Source organism: Tauraco erythrolophus, chromosome 10 (assembly GCF_009769465.1).
Source record: "Tauraco erythrolophus isolate bTauEry1 chromosome 10, bTauEry1.pri, whole genome shotgun sequence".
Taxonomy (NCBI): domain Eukaryota; kingdom Metazoa; phylum Chordata; class Aves; order Musophagiformes; family Musophagidae; genus Tauraco; species Tauraco erythrolophus.
Genome location: NC_141474.1, coordinates 15,240,779 through 15,262,503, shown reverse-complemented (window position 1 = coordinate 15,262,503; position 21,725 = coordinate 15,240,779). Strand labels below are relative to the sequence as shown.

At 37.0% G+C, this 21,725-nt stretch overlaps 1 protein-coding gene across 1 annotated transcript in view; it reads right to left on the bottom strand.

The window, feature by feature from the left end:
• Positions 1 to 21,725, bottom strand: part of DPYD (dihydropyrimidine dehydrogenase) — a 367,211-nt gene that overhangs the window by 318,954 nt on the left and 26,532 nt on the right. The window contains 1 exon segment of the mRNA XM_086617732.1: positions 2,168 to 2,250. Coding sequence (XP_086473858.1) covers positions 2,168 to 2,250 — 83 coding nt within the window.

Genomic DNA, 21,725 nt, shown 5'->3' with positions numbered 1-21,725 from the left:
GCAACCCTCTCTACATGCTTGCCACACCAAAAGAAGGCAGGTATTTCACAACACTGAGGCCAGCAAATCTATGTCCTCCCACACCTGGTCAGATGCCCGCTATAGTTATGGGAAAGCAAAGTGAACTTTAATCTGTCAAAATGTACCATTTGAATTACATATGCTACAGATAATCTTGAGATCCAAATTGAAAAATGCAGCCACCAAGGATGCAGGGTGACTATGTAGCAGCTGAAAGAACTATACAGCTTAAAATAACAAGTCTCTTTTACACACATTTAGAAAAATACCTACATGCACATACCTCTCTAAATAAACATTTTGCACCTTTTATGTGTTACTCAAGTAGATTATGAAAACATACTACCGTCTTAATTTAGTAAGTCAGGTATTTTCTTTACCTCTGTAAAAACAACTAAGAAAAAAAATCAACTATGTAATATTGACTGCAATTAAGAGAATTCCAGCACTGCACAATATCTGTCACACTTCACAATCAATAACTATTTCTCAGAATGGCTTGTAGACTAGCAGAAATAGCCAGGATACAAATTTATGAGATAGTAAAGTGCTTTTTATTGTATGCACAGCAGAGAATCATGAGAATCTTCTACACAGTCCTTGTAACAGAAACATGACCTTTGAAATGCCAAAGCTTCCTTTGCTAGCAAATGTTTATCACCAAAAAGCTGTCAGCTCCCAAGTTTTTAAAAGATTAACTCTGCTGAGTCACGTATCGCAAAATGCTGCAAACCTACCCATGGAATGCCGTTACAGGAGAGCAGCAACTCGAAATCTTATTTGTTGAAAATACTAAAAGTAGCTTCATATGCCAAAAGTTCTCCAAATCTTTATTTTAAATCACTTTCCATTTACTGGCACTACACGAAAGATTTACATACACAGATGACTGGCTACATTGGGGAAAAAACCCTAAATGTATGAAGCAAAAAAAGCAAAAAGTAAGAAATAACAATTAGAAAGGTGAATGCCCTTATTTTTACAGTTATTTGCAACACTAGCTGTTTAAATGTTCAGAAAGGAAAGAATATAATTTGGACACAATAAGAAAGGCTTCAAAAGAGGCAGGTTGCATTTCAAGTCAGAATATCTTTACAAACACTTATTCATGGCAGTGTACATGAGACGAGCATCATGAACATAAAGTCAGTCACGCAAATAAAGTCATTCACACACATCCATAAATTTAAAGAGATTATGAACACAATCAAAGCAAATGGGTGTAATTAGTTTTTCAAGAAGATTCTCAGTATTTTTGGTTGTTGTTTTTACTGTTTACTGTGCTAGTGCAATTCTAAGAAGTTACTCCGATATCAGGCAAGTGAAATGAAGCACTACGTTTGCATAATTACATTTTACTATCCACCTTTCAAAACCTTTAAAAAGTAGAGGTTACTATAATTTTCTGATCCACGGATAATACTATAATTAACATCTTCCTGATTATTCAGTGAGTTACTTCAATAAATCTGTCTTTGATTCTACCACCTTTCAGCATAGTAAGCACTCCCTTTTCCAGGTACTGTAGCTGGCAAGTTTCTTTGGAGTCCTGTACCCAGATACTCTAGAGCGCAAGCAAGGGTGACAGAAGATTCATGTACTGACTAATTTTAACCTCCTCTAATAAGCATTACATGCAATGATATAAAGATATGAAGCAAAATATACATCTCTACAACATATGAAGGACCAGATAGATTTTAACATTCTATTAGTAAAATCAAAATCATGTAAATCTGGCAATAAAATCAGAGTACACAGGAACTACGTACATAAAAATCAAATCTAATTTAAAAGAAAATACAGGTTTGTTCAAACAGCATTGTACAATTGCTTCAACACTTACAGAATTTAGATGAACAATATTTTCATTCACTCACAGTTTAGTATAAATATAAAGCAAGGCACCCCTTAAGCATTTTAAATAACAAATTAAACATTTACGTTTTTTACTGTGCAGTCAGGCTTAACATTTATGCAGCTTCAAAACCAAAGTACAGCCTCAAGGGAAGCCTCTCCACTGACAAATTAATACCTTAGAGAATAGAGCTGAATGGTGGCAATGAACTCATTTGTTCCCCCAATAATGAAGAATGACTCTTTCTTTACCACATCTGTGACTGTTGCTATGGTGACCCACACTTACCTCATTGCTTCTCGAAGTGCTCCTCGCTCACTAAGAGTCGTGTGCTTGATGTCATCAAAATTATTTTCTAGTTTCTCACAGTTCTGCAACAGACAAATCCATGTAAGGCTCTTAAACAGTATATTGTAAATATATTAATATTATTCAACATCATGCAAACAAAACTGATTAATATTATGTAACCTCAAATTATGCATTCTGTTTTAATTACACAGGAGTCATTAAAAAGACATTGAGAACTCAAAAACAAAGTAAACATGAATCTTATTATATGGTTGTCATGGAAATAATCTTATAAATGTTCCATAATGAAATGTATAGAATTTTTACTTTTTTTGTCTTTGAAAAAAAATATTAATTTTTCCTTTATCAGTGTGAGTCCACAAAGCTACTATACACACACAGACAAGAATAGAAACATAAACATGTATTTTAGAATTACAATAAAAGTTATAAATTCTGTCCCAATAAAACAGGCAGTGTTGTTCGAACAAACCAATCATATTTAATTCATATTTAATTTAATTTTTAAAACACAATAGAAATTGAAAATATTGTTTATAGACACCTCATCCACTTAATGTTTTTGCAGATTAGAGTTCACAAGTAATAAGAAGCCAGAAATTTTGTGACAATAAATGAAATAAAAGTTGGTTATATTTTATTAATTATTATTAAATGTGTGACTGGTTCCACTACTCCAGAGTGCTGATCCTTTTCTTCTGCTGCTATAAAGGCAGAAAAATTGATTCAGAAGATGCTGGGGAGTAGAGAAATTTTTATCTGTGCAAAGTGAGTGTGAAATACCAGCAAACAAGAATTCCCTGATCATCTTCATCATCCATAGGATTTTTATATTCTCTTGAGGTTTTGTCAATACAGGAGGCTTTCAGGTTACCCCTGTTCTCTGCAGCACCTTTCTCCAATACCAAAACTTACCTCTGGGAGGCATAATTTTGCTATATGGGTGTAAAAGAAACACAAGTTGCAAGTGTAAGAGTTTCTATGGCTAACAACCTTGAAGGCAGAATTGTCAGGCTCTTTATGCAGTAGCTTTAAAGAAAACACATGCACTATTATTTGGTGATATTGCTTTCACAGTTTTGAATATCTGAATTAATTTTCAAGTCCACATCTTAAAGATAGTTATAAATACAATAAACATTACCTATCGTTATTTCTTTTGTGCAATGATTCTTTATTTTTATAATTACATTTAATTTGAGGCTACAAAAGCATTACTGGAAAGGAAATAATTAGGTATTTGTAAATGACCTAACAAAGATATTTTAGCTTGTCCAATTAACATTTAAGCTATCATTATTTTTAAATAAGACTATAGACTTTTAAATATGAAGTTTTAATACTTTAACAATACACTTTTGAGCAGGAGAGATGAACAAAGCTACATTTGAAACTTTCGCAATTTTTTCTCTCCCTTATAAAAAAAGATGCATGTCTTAAGTATGAATAGTAAATCTTAGCCCATGGCTAATCTGATATTTTTTCTTTGTTTATATTACAATCAGCTGTCCTTTGTATGGCAAAATCCTACTGAAAAACTCAAAGGGATTACGCGAGAAAAGGAAGCTCTACAACGAAGTATTCCATTATTCAGATCAGCATACATTGACCTTCAGCTCCAAGCACACACGGGCAGGAAAAGAAATCCAAATCGACGATACTAATTAATAAAGATTTCCTGATTCATCAGTACTAAACTGAAAGCATCTGTGCAAGCAAAAATCAAACCTCCCATCTTCCAGGAAAACAGAACAAAGGAAATATTTGGAATATTGCTCCAAGCATCGAAAGAGGCAAACCCATGTTTTAATAATCTTGTGCCCCAAGATTCTCAGGATAGGTTCAAAAAGTCAGAGCACCACACAGTTCATTCCTCTTGACCTTGTGGTATAAAGCATGTAGAAACAACAGAGCATCCAAAGCACACAAGATTTTTATCAAACACAACTAAATCTTCTCTATATCATACAAGCTAAAAGAACTGATGCTCTCACGTGGAAAATGCTGCAAAGAATAAGTTTGGCTGGTATTTCTTCTTGTCTATATAGACCATACTGTTTTAATCAGCTGAAGGGCAACAAAGGTGGCCCATACTAAAGAAAATGCTATGATCATGTGGCCTTACACGCATAAATATTCCACCTCAATTATAAACCCAATGCAAAAATTAATAGATAACCCAGAACAAAAATATGGAACAAATTTTATAGACTCAAGTAACAGAGGTACCAATTCATTTGGCAAGATGATGAACTTACTTCTACCGTTTCTGAGAATTGTTTCTGGACAATATCTTTCTCAGCTACTTTCAGCCAAATAGCTCTCATCCAAGATACAGCAGCTGGAGAGCAAATAACTTCACCATTAGGAAAAATGAACTAAAAACTGAGCCAGATGCAAACTCCTGAAGGAAGATGACCTCATAGTACTACGTCATCAGTTACCGCATACATTCTGAACAGGAGAGTGAGCAAATACTGATCATATCCACTGCTTTCCAGTTAGAGGTGCAATCATCCAAAACAGTATGCTGGATCCTCTCAGAGAAAAGAGAACACGCTCTCTGAAATACCATATATAAGCACAACTACAGGCGTACAGATGCCACTTCTTCATGGGTCTGAGTATCAGCTCGGGCACTACATTTGTAGATTGTCTGAAAGGATATCAGTTCATAGGAAAAGCCCAGTGTGAATGAAATTGTGAGCATGAGAATACTCTTAAGATGTCTGAGAAATGATGAAACAAGGCAGACCTTGACCAGGGTGAGCTTCACATTCTTAAATCTTAAATCAGTAGCAAAAATTTTGCTTATTCTACTATCCATGCTACCAAATAGATTAATATCTATAAACACCTTGCACAGGGCAGTATGTTTTGCTCCATAATACTTCACAGATTTAAGTAAAATAAGCAATTAAACTCCCAGGTGTTTCATTTTGAGAAGCAGCTAAAGTTAAAAAAAAAATCAAAACACAAGCAATGAAAAAAATGGGTTTTGGTGGCTTACTGCCAACTGATTTTCTGTGGGTATAGATAAAGTCTTGAAGTTTTAACTCTATGATTCAATAATTATATAGCACTCTATATGTTATCGCTGTTGGCAGATCTATAGTTCTGTATGATACTAAACTAAATATCATCTTTGAGAAGTTCAGGAGGAAAAATAAGTACAGAAATGTGATTAGGGACGTGGTCATCATAAGTCAACTACATTGCATGTCAAAAAGCCACAAAAGTCTAAATATTGCTTCTTAAAGGATTCTATCATAAATACTTTGAGATTTCCAAATTAATCACAAAGCAAGACAGTGGGGAAGAGATTGTATTTATAAATACGAGGTTTATTTATCATGTGAGATCTTAACTAAAACTACATGACAACTAGTTAAAACGGGAGACGTAGACTGGATATCCACAAATATTGGTGGCATCACACACAGCATACTGGTGGAACATCTAATCAGAAATGAGAAAGATGAATGATGAAAGTATGAAGATGAGGAAGAAGAAAGATTAATGAACAAATTGAAAATGTTTTCCTCCCATAAACACAAAAATATGACTTTTTTCCTACTGCAATTTATTCTTGTTAATAAAATAAACTGCAAGCTTTGGGAGCAAGGACTATATGCTCATAATTCTGTATGCTCAATTATGATAAGTGATAATAATACCATGACAAACTTTATAATAATATTCTAACAGTGTGGGGAAAGTCAGCAACTACCAAGTCCAAAACACTCTTAGACACTGATTGAAGTAACAAGCTAGCTCCCATAACTGGAGAACATAAAGAATCACTCTAGTTTTAAATAAAAACCTAGGATGCAGGCAAAATTGAAGTTGTACTTTTTAAAACATGTCTCTCAACACTCATCAGCTTAGCTTTCTTGAATATGTTTTTGTCTTGGACAGAAAAGCTCTTTGATTTAGTCATTTGAAAAGCAGTTCTTGATTTGGCCTCTTGGGTCAAATGCAAAACTGGGCGGAAGTAGCTCAGAAACCAAAAGCAGTCTATTGCCTGGTGTCACCACTGAGGATCTCCTTAAATCACAAAAGCATTGCTGCCTCTCTTCTGCCGTGATAGGCCTACGAATCAGTTTTGAGAAGACTAACACTCAAACTCGCCCATTCTGTGATACAGTATTGATAAAAGAAGTGACCCCACTTCCATTGAAATCAACCTTAAATCTTCCATCCAATTAAATGAGAGTGGGATCACACTAAGACATGTCCTGTTACTTTAACTCTATCCTGAAATACTTCACATTAGACTTCAAAAGTGTTAGTATTACAGATAATGTCTTACACACATTTTGAGATAGTTGAGAAATAAAATCTTTTGATCTTACAACAGCGTAAGACCTATTCCAAGGCAGCCTGCATCACTGGAGTAGATCTCTTATCCTAGCTGACACACTGCCAAATCAAACAACTTAAAATGCCCTCTATCGTCCATGAAATAACTTTTTAGGTAGGTAGGATTGCCAAATTCTGAGAATTCATTGCTTCATCATGGTTTTAGGAAATTTTCTTAGAAAGCTTGAGTTTTTTCAAACATTTGTGAAAGTAAATCTCACGTTTACTTTCAAATGTTCTCTGTGTATTAAACATAAGGAATGTACAGAAATTAAAAGACAGAACAGCTCTCACCTGTTCGGTTTATATTTACTATTGCTGTTAATGCTAAAACAAATTCATTTTTCTCCTGTTTTCTCCTTTATAATCCACAAAAAAGGTTCCTACAGAGTATCCTGTGCCTTAATTTTCTAATGTTTATGCAGCCAAATTTTAAAATGTACATATTAAATGTACTGGTACCTAGATTTCTGAGGGCTTAAAATGAGACAACCTGGCCCCAGTTCTGAAGGATGTAGTAGCTCCCTCTGGTATTTCAATTAGTTACCTTTAAGGAGGTAGGCTCCAATGATAAATTGCCAAAACTGTTGGGGACCTATAGAATCTACTGTAAGTACCTACATGCTGTACAGATTGACCAAGAAAAGTCTCAAATTTTGGTCCAAAAATTCGTTAAAAAGTCAATTCCCACACGTGTCACAAGGCTGACCACGTTAGCTAGCTCTTTTGAAATGTGGCCACATTGCAGAAGTGATCTCCTTTAACAAAGTTGTCATAAAAAAGCTGACGACTTTGGGGGACTATAGAAAACATGTAGAATGCTTATTTGCATACTGATGATCTTACTGATATATAAAATGGTAACACCAATAATCACTTGTTATTCTGGAAATGTGAATTATTTCATCAGCAGAAAACTTTAGAAATAACTAACTTGTGTTTTATAAACCTAAAGCAACATTATAATAGTAATCTAAACTGTAATATATTGCTGCAAGAATAATTATTAAGGGAAAACACAGCTGACATTTTCTGATTTATGCACACAATCATAGATGGAGTCCAAGGACTGTGACATAATTATCTTCGTGCTAACAATTTTTGTAAATCTCTTGACAGAATTTTAGCTAATTTTAAAATGCCTTCTGAAGATTAGCACTTAAAACTGTTGGGGAAAATAGCACAATTTATTAGCAAGGGTATAATTGTAAACCTTCCAAATACTCATTGTGAATATCATTTAGACAGTAACTCCTGCTTTAGCAGCTGGTATATAAGACTCCAGTTTATGGAATCTTGAAACAACAGAGAGAGTAGAATCTAATTAAACAGGATTACATGCCAAAGCAAAATTATTAAAAACAGACTAATAGACAATTGTTATGAATTTGGAAAAGCACATCTACTACTTTTGATGCGAACTTATATAACACTGTGCTTTATTTCAATGAAACCTAAATATTCTTAGCAGACTTCTCTCTTGATTTGGAATAGACTGTCTTTCTACACTGAAACCACACAAAAAGCTAAATGGTTCCATTGATCTTCTCTTACAGACTTAAGCACCCACCTGCTATAGGGTAAAATGACTTACATATATTGCATTTATTCTAATGTTGGTGCTACAACTCATTGAAGTTATTCAGCAGCTGATAGCTGTATTCCATACTGGAAGCTCCCTTAAATTATCTTCATATTGAGCAACTCAACAAAACCAATGTCATTTGCCAAAGGGTTTTATCTAAGAGCATTTTTTAAAACTTAACAAGTAAAAGGATTGTTTGATCCTAACTGTAAGATACTATGATCTATGCAATATCTACCTACTAAATTCCTCCTTCCTATTTGCTGTGATTCATTCTCAGGGGGTTCTTATTTCAAACAAGGGGAAAAGCAGCTTAAAACTGATACGTGGTCAGCTGTTCACAAGGGGAAAACAGGGTGTTTTTTTTAATATGTACATATTCCTAATATCTGCAGAAAGTATATTGAGCCCTCAGGTATTTACATAACATTTGACAGCATGTCATTCATAATACATGAACATTTGTTATAACAATTTTTTCATTATGTCATACAGCCACTTTGGCCAGACAGGCTCTTTGAAAAATATATATATTAATAAATCAAAAATAGCAGACTTCCAACAGAAAACCAGCTCTAAGCGTTCATAATCAAATAAAAATCAATAGAAAAAATATTAAATAGAATTGTGGGTGGCTGCAATCAATGCCTGATTAGCATAACCATGTTAATTTTTCTCAGGTTTTTTTTTTAGAGGAATATTATTTTTAAGGCATTAAAAATAGTGCACATGCAAACTCAAAAACAAGAATCACATTTTCTCCACAAACAGGAATATATTGCTAAAACAGGACTGATACCAGGAAACTCTGATGCATGGGAGATTTTCTGAAACTGCAAGTGTGGTTTTTGTTATTAATTACCAGAAATACTGCCAATATAACTGGGGATTCTGAAGTGGAAGCAGACAATTTCAGATATTATTTTTTTTAAGTTTTCCCATTTTAAAATATGGTTATAAAATATATTTATAAAATATATTTATAAAATATATCCTTAAAGACAAGTAATTATATAAAAGTTAATTACTTGTTAAACATATATAACACTTTAGTTTGCAATTTTACCAGGACTGTGAAAGATCTTCCAATCTGAGATGGCATTCTGCTAACTTCCTTTTCATGCTGTTTCACGCACAAAATTTCAAGTGGCAAATTCGTAACAGCCTTCATGTTCACATAAGGGTATGGTATCTTGCTTGCATTCAACCTGCTGTTGCCAGAGCAGATGCAGACACCACGTGTTTGGCAATGGATAACACATCAGATAGTAGTGATACAGGGAAGATGAGAAAAGACATTCTGAAAAGACCAAGCATGCACACAAAGAATAGCAGACCAGAGAACTCAAAAGAAAAGAATAAAAAGGTACAAAAGATATGCAAGACAGCAGAGGCACAGCTGGAAATAATAGAGGAGCAGAGGATGAAGGTGATGCCACTAGGTGATGCCAGGACATTCTATAATGCTCCTCCCCTTGTGACTCAGCTTTAAAAGACAAAGAAAACTTTGAGAACAAAAAGGAAGGAAACCCTTTGCCTCCTCGCTTTTTTTCTTCTCTTCCTAGAACAAATGCTCAACTTCATCAGTAGATGGATGGGAGGACCTGGCAACAAGCTACCAGTCCCTCTGCATCTGAAGGGGCACTTTTAAGACTGCTTCCCTGTATGGGATAGGGCTCTGTAGCAGGGAACAACACGCATCATCTCTTAGAATATAACAAGCTTCATCTAGATAACACTTATTTTTTTAATGTAGCTGTAGTCCTGCCATTTTCCTATTGAAAAGCCTGAGCACTACATGAGAGCCTTCACAGAAGTTTAAGATTCTGTCTGGGACCCATTCTTGAGGGTTGAACCCTCCAATTCTCCAGTACTCATAGCATAAATTTACAATTGAATTCTTTAAGGGCATGAAGTCTAAGTAAAGAGACATAGGCTCTACACAGAATTTCTAAATATACTACTTTCACTTGACAGTGAAAATATAACTAAGTAAAGAAAAAAATGTCCCAAATGCTGTACTTCCCCTCTCAGTACCTTCCCATAGCTCAGCCTAGCTTGCTTTTCCTTTGTGATTCTTTACTCTGCTTAGGCAAATATTCCCTGACTCATTGAGATTAAATAAAATGAGAGTATGTAGGTAAAGACCAGACTCATATTGAGAATTAACATTTACAGAGCTTATAACCTGGAAAAAAGGAAGAATCTTTAAAATGCAGGTAGAACTGTACTCCTAAGGAACAGATTATGTTCTTGACCTTCAACAAAAAGCGTAAGAGAAAATGCATACCCCAAAGTCCCTGCTTTTTTAGAAGCTGAATGACCAAGAACTTAAGGAATTGACCCCACATACTTGAGAGTACCAACGTACAGGATCCCTCTTATTTTTCATGCATAGCTAAAGAATTATTAAATATAAGAGCTTTTCAAAAATTAAAGTTACAGTAAAATGCTTAAACATCATCCTGAAACAATGCGGTCCAGGCCTATAGAGGAATAAAAGCAAATTACATGTAGCAGGCTTGCTTCCTCAGCCCAAGATGCTACCTCTCATCTCTTACAAGGCATTTTTTATTCTCCGACAGCAGTATTTTTTCAGAAGTGCCACAACAAAACACTTTATTTCATGGTTCCATGTTCACCATGCACTACAGCTCCCTGTAATTGCCTCAATATAAAAAAAAAAAAAAAAAAAACATCCCACACAAACAAAACCAAACCAAACCAAAAAAAAAACAAGCCACCAAAACAAACACAGCAGGACACAATTTTCCCAACCAATTCTGCAGAAGCTAATCTGCCTAAGCAATTTCTCATGATTTTGCACAAGCTTCTGACCCAAATAACTATGAGAACTGACTGGGTAAGCGTGCTGATTTTGGCTGGGACAGAGTTAGTTTTCTTCATAGTAGCTAGAATGGGGCTAATTTTTGAATTTGTGCTGAAAACAGTGTTGATAATACAGGCATGTTTCCATTATTGCTGGGCAGTGCTTACACAGTGTCAAGGCTTTTTCTGCTTCTCACACCACTCCACTGGCAAGGAGGCTGGGGGTGCACAAGAAGCTGGAAGTGGACACAACTGACCAAAGGGATATTCCATACCACATGACATCATGCTCAGCATATAAAGATGGGGGAGGAAGGGGGGACATTCGAAGCTATGGCATTTTGTTTTCCCAAGTAACTGTTACACACAATGGAGCCCTGCTTTCCTGGAGATAGCTGAACATCTGCCTGCCGATGGGAAGTAGTGAACGAATTCCTTGTTTTGCTTTGCTTGTGTGCGCAGGTTTGGTTTACCTATTAAATTGCCTTTATCTCAACTCATGAGTTTTCTCACTTTTACTCTTTGGATTCTCTCCCTCATCCCACTGGGTGGGGGGAGTGAGTGAACAGCTGGGTAGTACTTAGCTACCAGCTGAGGTTAAACCACAACAGCAAGGTCCTACTAAGGTTCTTCTAATCTTACAGATCACGTCTTTCTATTGACAGTTATAGAAACACATGCACCAGCTAAACCTCATTCCATGTACTACTTACTAAATTGTGTACTCCTAATTCTCTGCAACATCTAAAAGACTTACATTAATAGTACTTAAGTCCCCTGGAAAGAGCCTGAAAATATGCTAAATACAAGGCCAAGAGCCAAGAAACTGGTGACGGTACCAAGGGACTAGACTCATGCACAGAGAGCACTGTAGGATCGATGACTTCCAGGCTCCAAGTAATCCAATGCTTCTGTCCTGCAGGAGGGGTAGGAAAAATCCCATCTCCTGCTTAACTTAGTAGAAGAAAACGGTGACAGCTCTGCATGAAAAACATTTCAGTGCCTGTGACTGATGATATTTCTTGCCATAACCATATGTGGTTATATGTCACTGTGCTCACTGGCCAAGTCCTCATAAAAGAGCATCTTTCCTCCAAACTTTCTTCGCAAAAATCTGAAACAATTCCATGAAAAATACTATTAAGATCCCATCCTCTGACTTGGTGAATTACTAAGAAAAGAGTATATGTGTTTCTACTATGGATTACCATGTTATCTGAAAATCAGTATCACGGCATAAAAGACGACTTGGATAGCCATGAAACAAATTTCCTCATGTGACAGTTGAGGGTACTTACCACAGGCAAAGCCAAATATGAAACTGAGACTAGATTTCCCCAAAGGAATAACTAGAAATATTAAATATGCTTGAGAACCATCTGAGTCAAAAGACTAAGAATTAGGAAAAAGGTTGCAGCCTGTAGAGTACAACCCTTTTATCAAGACCCTGGTGCAGTTGTGTTACATGCTGTCACTTTGTATCTGATTTTCCATCACTATGATTTCTCATGAAAAACTGAAGAATTATTTGAGTTTAAATCATCTGAAGCTCACTCATAAACCATGACCACCATATGCAAACACCGACAAACTATTACCTCAGGTCTCATATCTTAAACTTCATGTTGATTCTGAAGTAACTGTAGATGATAGCAGGACATGTCATGAAGAAAAAAAAAAAAATATAAGTGAGTTGACAATTCACCAGTCTGAATAAAAAAAATGTTGCAGTTTAACTCAGCCAGCCACTAAACACCACAGAGCTGCTCCGTCATCCGCCTCCACCCCCAGGGGATGGGGAAGAGAATTGAAGAGGCGAAAGGAAGGAGACTTGTGAGCTAAGAACAATTTAATAATTGAAATAAAAGTAATAATGATAAAAAATAATAAAAATTATAATAATATATACGAGCAAGTAATGCACAGTGCAATTGTTCACCACCCACTGACCAATGCCTGGCCCAGCCCTGACTAGTGATCCCAAAACAGAGAAGTGCCAAAATCGCAATCTCAGAAGAGCAAGAGTCCCAAAGAGAGATTAAAAGAAAAAGAGCTTCCCAACCAACACTCATCTATACACTGAGCATGATGTTGCATGATATGGAATATTCCATTGGCCAACTTGGGCCTCAATCCTAAACCTAAACTCAAATGCTAAATCAGGAGTTACAGGTCCTTTGCTGCAGTTATGCCCCCTCCCAGTTGTTGTGCACCTGCACACTGACAAGACATGGGAAGCTGAAAAGTCCTTGATGTCTTAGCAACAACTATAAACATCAGTGTGTTATCAACATTCTTCTCATAAGAAATCCCTACTAATCCAAAACACAGCACTATTCAAGCTACTAAGGAGAAAACTAACTCTATCCCAGCCAAACCCAGGACAAAACACTAGGCTGCAATTTCTCCTCTATTTCCATTTTCTTTGAGATTCAAAAGACATGTCCTTGTCCTGAAACGTTCAGTAAAGCCAAGTATTTAAATACATTTTACATTAACTGCCATCTAAAATAGCTAAGTCAGCGAAAAACTTGCTGTCGTCTTTTTTTTTTTCAAAAGACCATAAAGAAAAAAAATAGTGAAAAGACTACTATATTTATACGCATTCTGTACCCTGCTTATCACTGACTGGCATCTAAAACCTTATTGTAACACTACAGGGTCCACATACAGTAAGATAGTGACCTCAGACTGTAACACATACAAAGTCAGAAAAAAACAAATGGAAATGCAAAAAAAAAAAAAAAACACAAACTACAAAACTAGGAAGCATGTGTAAGAATGCACAAAAAAACAAGACATTGGTTCACTGGGAGCCAAAACTGTTTAACCGTCAACACAGTTATATATCTTTAAATATCATGCATCAAGCCAAGTTAGTCAAAATGAAAGCTTATACTCATTGCTATGGAAGTGAAAAGTCAGGTCTTGAGGTGTGGGGAAACGACAAAGTAGGACAGTACAAACACTGTTGCTGTAAAATATTTTTTCCCCTCAAAAAGTACTCAGAAAATCAGAGGTATGGGGCTATTACAATTGTTGCAGATCCCACAAAGTTATCACCATCTGCTGTGTCATCTAGTTACAGACAAACAGACATAAGTCTCAAATAAGTGTAGTTTTCTTTGAATAAAGATATTATGCATCTTTAATAAGTTGGAGAACCTCCTAATACAAATTTAAGGGAATAAATGGTATCAGTTTCTTTTCTGTAAGAAATGACATGAATGAGAACTTTCCTATACACAGAAACGAACAGGGTTTTAGGTGTAGCTACATTTGTCAGCAGGGCATTCCAAAGTTCTTTTCACAGTGAACATTAGAATGACATTAGGAGAATGTTGCTGTAACACTGTTTATTCACATGCAGGTTGTAAAAAACATCCGGGATAAATATATAGCCTCTGGTCTCAGTTCCATTTACCACCTTAGAGAGAAGAGCAGCTAATGACTCAATACCTCATGCACTCTTCTAGTCTGTGTCTTCATAAGGTTTTTACTCCTTTGGAAGCTTTCATGTCTCAACCTGAATAGCTTTCTTCTCCCAAAACCTTCTGGCCTGTCTTCAGACAGCTCAGACTGCTGTATTCCTCTTCTTGGCAGTCTCTTAAAAATTGCTGTGTTCAAGCTGAGGTGAGCAATACAAGTATGCCCGAAAGCACCAGGCAAGCACCTTCCCATAAATTCCCAAGCAAGCAGAGACATATAGGGCCAAGATTCACCAGAAGAGAAGTGTGATGCAAAGCTCTTTGGTATGAGCTAGACTTAGCACTCTTTTGAGTAGTCTAGTTCAGGTCTCACAAACAGCACTCCTCAAGACACTTGGGCTAGGTAGCACAGTTCCTGAGCTAATACATTGGGTGTCTCAGCAGGGCTGGCTCTGTCACAGCATTTTCCCCACATGGCTATGCTACTCTCAAGTCTAGAAGTGGCTCCAAGGGCTGCAAGTGAAGAGCTTTTAGTTCTCAGAACACTGCACAGGATAGAACTGCCCCTGCTTAATGTGTTTCACTTGGAGAAATACGAATGACCAGCTCCCTCTCTGCAATCAGAGCTTAACCTAGTACCCTCAGTATAATCATCCACATTTTACAATAAAATGCAATAACCTAGTTTTGAAAATGCTATTTTCAAACATACACATTGAATATTTTCTAAATAACACTGAAACTCTTACTTCGAATTATTTTTCCTCTCTGGAAAACATATTGGACTTATTAATCAGTCCCCAGCTCCTGAATGTCACTACTGCTACTGTATATGTGCCAAAAGAGCAATAGGAAAGAGCAGAGTGGCTGCAAAACAAAAAGAGAACAAAAATCATTATACTTTTAACATGATTACCAAATTTCTCCTTTTTCTTCTTGAAGCCATTTTTATCCCCAATTTTAAATTTTAATTCTTATGCAGCAGTTTCCCTCTTTCCTTTGTGTAGACACTGTTTGAGCTTTCAATCTTTAATTTTTCTCCAATGGTGTCCTGTCTTTCCCTTTTTTTTTAAATTAATTACTTGGGTTTTTTCCTCTCCTGTACTGTTTTCCCATGCTTGTTTACTTTTTTCCCCTAGTTCTTACTAATTACTTCATGTCTTTTGGTCTGTTTTATTATGTGTCATGGCTTTTCCTTTGTTATTTTTTGTATTGCATTCCTTTATTCCACTCCTGCAGCACTCCGATTTCTATATGCTTGCTTAACTATTACCCAAATGGCTCCAAGCAGGACACACTCAAACTGAAGAATAAATAAATTAAAAGAAAAATACTATCTGTGGCCATGCGGTGTTGCTTAGCAACGCTCTGTACCTCTCTACAGCTTTTCTAGAGTCCTGGTGGCAACAGAGCTTTCAGGCTTATTGCTACAAATACATGCAAGATCCTTCTCGCATTGTTTGTCCATTCACTAGTGAATAAGTCCAGAGGAAAATACAAATAAGAAAGAAAAACTCCAGAGAAAGAACCAACAGAACTACTCTTCCAGAACAAGAAACGGCCACATACTCTGATGCACACTGCCCCCTTGTCTTTCATATACTCTGTAAAACATGTGCAACTTATGTGTTATTACTGTTCACCAGTATTACTACTGTTACAATCTTTGAGAAATACAATGTAAATAATATTATGATGCAATTCAAATTTGTGTTAAATTCACCCAACTCTTAATTACTGTCTATGCATTACTGGCTAAGACTCACTGACTTCTTACACTCTTGCAAAGTTGCTTCTGAAAGCTTTACACAAAAGATAGGAGGTAGCCTCCAGACTGTATAGGACAGGAAAAACAGTCCAAGCATTGTCAGAAATGCAGTAGGTTTATTAAGGAAGTGGAGGTTGTTCCTAAAATTTATAGATCTAAATTTAAGAGATTTCAATATCTATTCTTTCTAACGACTTTAGATGTGAAAGCAGTGAAAGCGAAGCTTCCCCTCCCCTCTTTTCCTTTAAAATAAAAAGTTTGCTGGGTATAATCTTCAAAAGTTAGAAAAAACTGCTCATTAAGTTCATCCTGTATGAAGTCTAATGATTCAGCATTGGCTAGACAGAGGACAGATACTAAGCCAGCTTTCCTGACAGTCTTCCTTTATTCCACAGCAATGAAAGACTCTCTCCAACAGCCAATGGCAACTTCTGAGAAAGAAAAGTCTTTTTAATTTTGGGATGGAAATAATGTTCTAAAACTTGAAGGATATTAGGAGTCCTGGAAGGGGAGTCAAGAAATATAAATGCTAAAGCAAAAGATAACTACATAACTAAGCTAGGACCAACGTGTGATGAAGCCCTTGAGAATGGAGAAAACGTTCAGTTAACATATATCTTTCTGAAAGGCATCAAAACCAGTGTTATTAGCCGGGAATTTTTTATGTAGCTAAATCAGCCTCAAAGTAATTTGGTGTCTGCATAGCAGAGCATCAGTAGCAAGTTAAAAGAATGCGCATCAGAGCACATACCTTAAAAAGATATTTAACAGCATCAGCCTACATGGAATCATAGAATCGTTTAGACTGGAAAAGACCTTGAAGATCAAGTCCAACTGTTAACCTAACACTGCCAAGTCCACCACTAAGCCTAAGTTACCACATCTACTCATTTTTTCAATACCTCCAGGGATGGTGACTCCACCACTTCCCTGGGCAGCCTATTGCAATGCTTGAAAACCCGTCTGGTGAAGAAATTTTTCCTAGTATTCAATCTAAATGTCTCCCGGTGCAACTTGAGGCCAGTTCCTCTTGTCCTGTTGCTTGTCACTTGGGAGAAGAGATCAACACCCACCTCACTACAATCTCCTTTCAGGTAGTTGTAAAAAGTGATAAGGTCTCCTCTTTTTCATCAGGCCAAACAACCCCAGTTCCCTCAGCTGCTCCTCATAAGACTTGTGCTCTAGATCCTTCGCCAGTTTTGTTGCCCTTCTTTGGGCACACTCCAGCACCTCAAGGTCTTTCTCATTGTGAGGGGCCTAAAACTGAACACAGTTTTTGAGGTGCAGCCTCACCAGTGCTGAGTACAGGGGGACAAGCATTTCCCCAGTGCTGCTGACCACACTATTTTTGACACAAGCCAGCATGCTATTGGCCACCTTGGTACACTGCTGGCTCATATTCAGCCGGTTGTCAACCAACACCTCCAGGTCCTTTTCTGCCACGCAGCTTTCCAGCCACTCTTCCCCAAGCCTGTAGCATTGCATGGGTAGCTGCATCTGTCAGCTACAAATTGTTACACAGTAAAGAAAAATCGCAAATCACAGAATCATAGAATGGCATAGGCTGGAAGGGACCTTAGAGATCATCTAATCCAACGTCCCTGTCGTGGGCAGGGACGCCTCTCAACTAGGTCAGGCTACTCAAGGCTCCGTCCAACCTCGCCTTGAACACCTTCAGGGAGGGGGCATCCACAACTTCTCTGGGCAATTTATTCCAAAGTCTTACCACCCTCGTATTGAAGAATTTCTTCCTATAATCTAATCTAAATCTGTTCTCCTTCAACTTAAACCCATTTCCCCTTGTCCTATCAGTGGACACTCTTGTAAAAAGTCCCTCCCCAGCCTTCCTGTAGGCTCCCTTCAGCTATTGGAAGGCAGCTATTAGGTCCCCCCAAAGTCTTCTCTTTTCAAGGCTGAACAATCCCAGCTCCTGCAACCTGTCCTCGTAGCAGAGGTGCTCCAGCCCCTGGATCATCTTTGTGGCCCTCCTCTGAACATGCTCCAACAGATTTATGTCTCTCTTATGGTGGGGACACCAGAACTGGACGCAGTATTCAAGGTGGGGTCTCACAAGAGCAGAGTAAAGGGCGAGGATCACCTCTCTTGACCTGCTGACCACACTTCTCTTGATACATCCCAGGATGCGGTTGGCCTTCTGGGCCACATGAGCGCACTGCCAGCTCATGTTGAGCTTCTCATCTATAAACACCCCTGAATCCTTCTCTTCAGAGCTACTCTCAATCCACTCTGTGCCCAGCTTGTATTTGTGCCTAGGATTGGCCCGACCCAGGTGAAGTACCTTGCATTTTGACTTGTTGAAGCTCATGCACTTAGCACTGGCCCATTTCTCAAACCTATCAAGGTCCCTCTGGATGGCATCTCTTCCCTCAAGTGAGTCCACGGCACCACACAACTTGGTGTCGTCGGCAAACTTACTGAGGGTGCACTCAATGCCGTCATCCTTGTCACTGACAAAGATGTTGAACAGCACTGGACCCAGAACAGACCCTGAGGGATACCGCTTGACACTGGTCTCCATGTAGACATTGAACCATTGACCATAACTCTCTGAGTGCGATCATCCAGCCAGTTCTTTATCCACCGAGTGGTCCATCTGTCAAATCTGTGTCTCTCCATTTTAGAGAGACATAGGTAATGATCCACATAGGTAAACGAAGGACACAAACTATTATTCACATGCATAATCTCAGTTTATTAACCTCATTCCCACAGTAATACTTGTAGAAACCAAAGGCCAGAGTAAGGGTATGTAGAGTTGGTTGGAGAACATAGCAGAACCCATAGATGACATAAGCCGTGATAAAACAAACACAGGCATGTGAAGTCAAGCACTTAAATTCAAAAATGTCTAAAAAAGGGTTGATGCTACAAAACTTGATTTGGCCCTTTCACACATATACAGCAAAATGCCAGTTTTAATGATATGATCATACGCTATTTTACACAGAAGTGCTGCCTCACTCAGAAGGCAGAACTGGGAGTGCTCCCCTAATCAATAGCCTTTCAACATTTGTGCTTAGTGTGTAGCCTTATTTAGCTCACAGTATTCAAAACCTTACTTGAAGGCAGAACTATTTTTCCCCATAAACATTTCAATGACACTCATCACTACAGTATCTGAAGTGATTTAAAAGCAATTTATTCTACATACTATGAATATCCCCTTCAAACAGGTAGCAATCAGCACAGAAAGTCTATTGAATAACTGAGCATGCTATGTCAGACACCTGTGGTCAAAACCATTAAAGTATATAGCAGACTGGAAGTGACAACTTATAGAATAGAATCATAGAATGGTTAGGGTTGGAAAGGACCTCAGAGATCATCTAGTTCCAACCCCAGACAGGGCAGGGACACCTTCCACTACATCAGGTTGCTGAAAGCCTCATTCAATCTGGCCTTAAACACTTCCAGGGATGGGGCATCCACAACTTCTCTGGGCAACCTGTTCCAGTGCCTCACCACCCTCATTGTAAAAAATTTCTTCCTTATATCTAATAGAAATCTACTCTCAGTTTAAAGCCATTGTCCCTTGGATGAGCAGAGTTACTCTCTTGCTATCACATTCAGTTCACATTCAGATTTTCTCATCCAGTTGATGGAACCATCACCCTCTGATCAGCTGGTATTTCTAAATCATCTTCTCTCTTAACTCCAATCATTAAGATCCTAGTCATTCTTATCCTCAGACCTTGGCTATACAGCCTCCTAATTGCGCTATTAAATTTATTCTTACCTTTTTTTTTTCATTCTAAACTTCAGTGTCACACAGTTCTTTACGATGTTCTGCTTCCTTCTGTATTGACAGTGCCTGTCGACTTTCTTGTAACATGTTCCTAATATTTATGTCAAGCTCATTAATGAAAATATTAAATTGTATGAATCTAATGACTGATCCTTCAACAAGCTCTGCTCAAAGCCCAGGAGCTCTTTTTTAAGCACTGCTCGCTCTCATTTCCTTTCTAGTCAGTCCTTTATCCATGTTACTATTCTAAACTAAGCAGATGATACTTCATTATTAATTGGCAAAAAAAACCACCTAAGCAAACCTTGTCAGTGTGTCACAATCTATCACTAATAATAAAGCCCAATATGTCTTATTCCATCTTATATTTACTCTAATGTATTTAATAAATCTTTGCTTCAAAATTTGTTTGCAAAGTTTTGCATGCTGCTGATATGAGACTAAGATATAGTTGCCCATCAATTCTCCATCTTTTAACATACAGAAACTGCATCAGTTATTTTTTAATCAACTACTGTAACATACATTGCTTTACTTTTCACAGGTCAATTTTTCTGTGATATTTTTATGGACATTTTTCTGTCCCTTTGACTTCAGAGATGAAACCTTCCAAGTTTTCCTTCTGGCCTGTCTTTCTATTTCTGCACTTGTCTGCCCATTAGCCACCTCCTGGTTTACTCCCATTTTATTGAAACTAGGACAACGATTTACAAAGATTTTAGACAATACCTAAGATGTTTAATCCTATCTTCATACTGGCATTCCTTGTTCTTTTATTTCTTTTAATTCAGATTGCTTAAGAACCTTTTACTATTTGTTTTATATAGCTGAATAACCTTTTACTATTTGTTTTAATTTCTTTTGCCAGGTGTGACTCAACTTGACTTTTGTAAGTTCTCACTTTTCCCTCTGTACTTCCTGCTTTGCCCATCAATCCCATTTTTTTTTTCAATTCCTTATGGGTTATCCTCATTCTCTCAACATTCTTTTTGAAGTTATTTGTCAGTTCAGCCTGAAACTCTTCTTTACTAGTCGAGATGCAAATTCCAAATAACTTTTGTATATTTGAATTAATAATCTCCTCAAAATTCATGTCTTTGAGCTGTTTAATTCAGTTCAGAGATCTAAATAGCTTTCTTAATTTCTGAGTTTGTCTTATAATACAATGAAATAAGCTTTGGTAATTCTTCTACAGAATTCATATTAAATTCACTCAAAAAAAAAAAAGAGCTTAATGAACATTATATTCTCTGATTATCTACTCTATTGCTTCCTCCATTTGCTAAATTTAAGGCTAAAGTCCATTCAGCTTGATACCTGAATTAGTAAGAGTTGATACTATTTAAAATTTTATATTAACATTTCTGATTTAATGACTCTTACTAACAGTTTGTCAGTTATCACATCAAGGAATACATGCACCCTATCATTATCAGGATCTGTGGGTTTCCAAGCCGTATATAGAAAGTAAAAGTGTCTTACAATGATTTATCTCTCTAATAGCATTACAATCAAAGTTGTGAGGGTAGTAGAATGAGGACACTGAACTGCGGAAAATATAATTTCTATAGACTCAGGGATCAGGTTAGTGTATCTCCTAAAGGTTACACTGATAAGTAAAGGAAAGTAGGGGAGAGGGTGATAGGGGCAAACCCTGACAGAAATGCACAAAGGGAAACTACTCCTGAGCCAAGTTTAAAAAAACAAACAACCCACTTAAAAGACCTTTATGCTCATACCATGTCTCCTCCACGGCTTGGAAATCAAAATCATAAAAGCAGAGAAACTATGACACA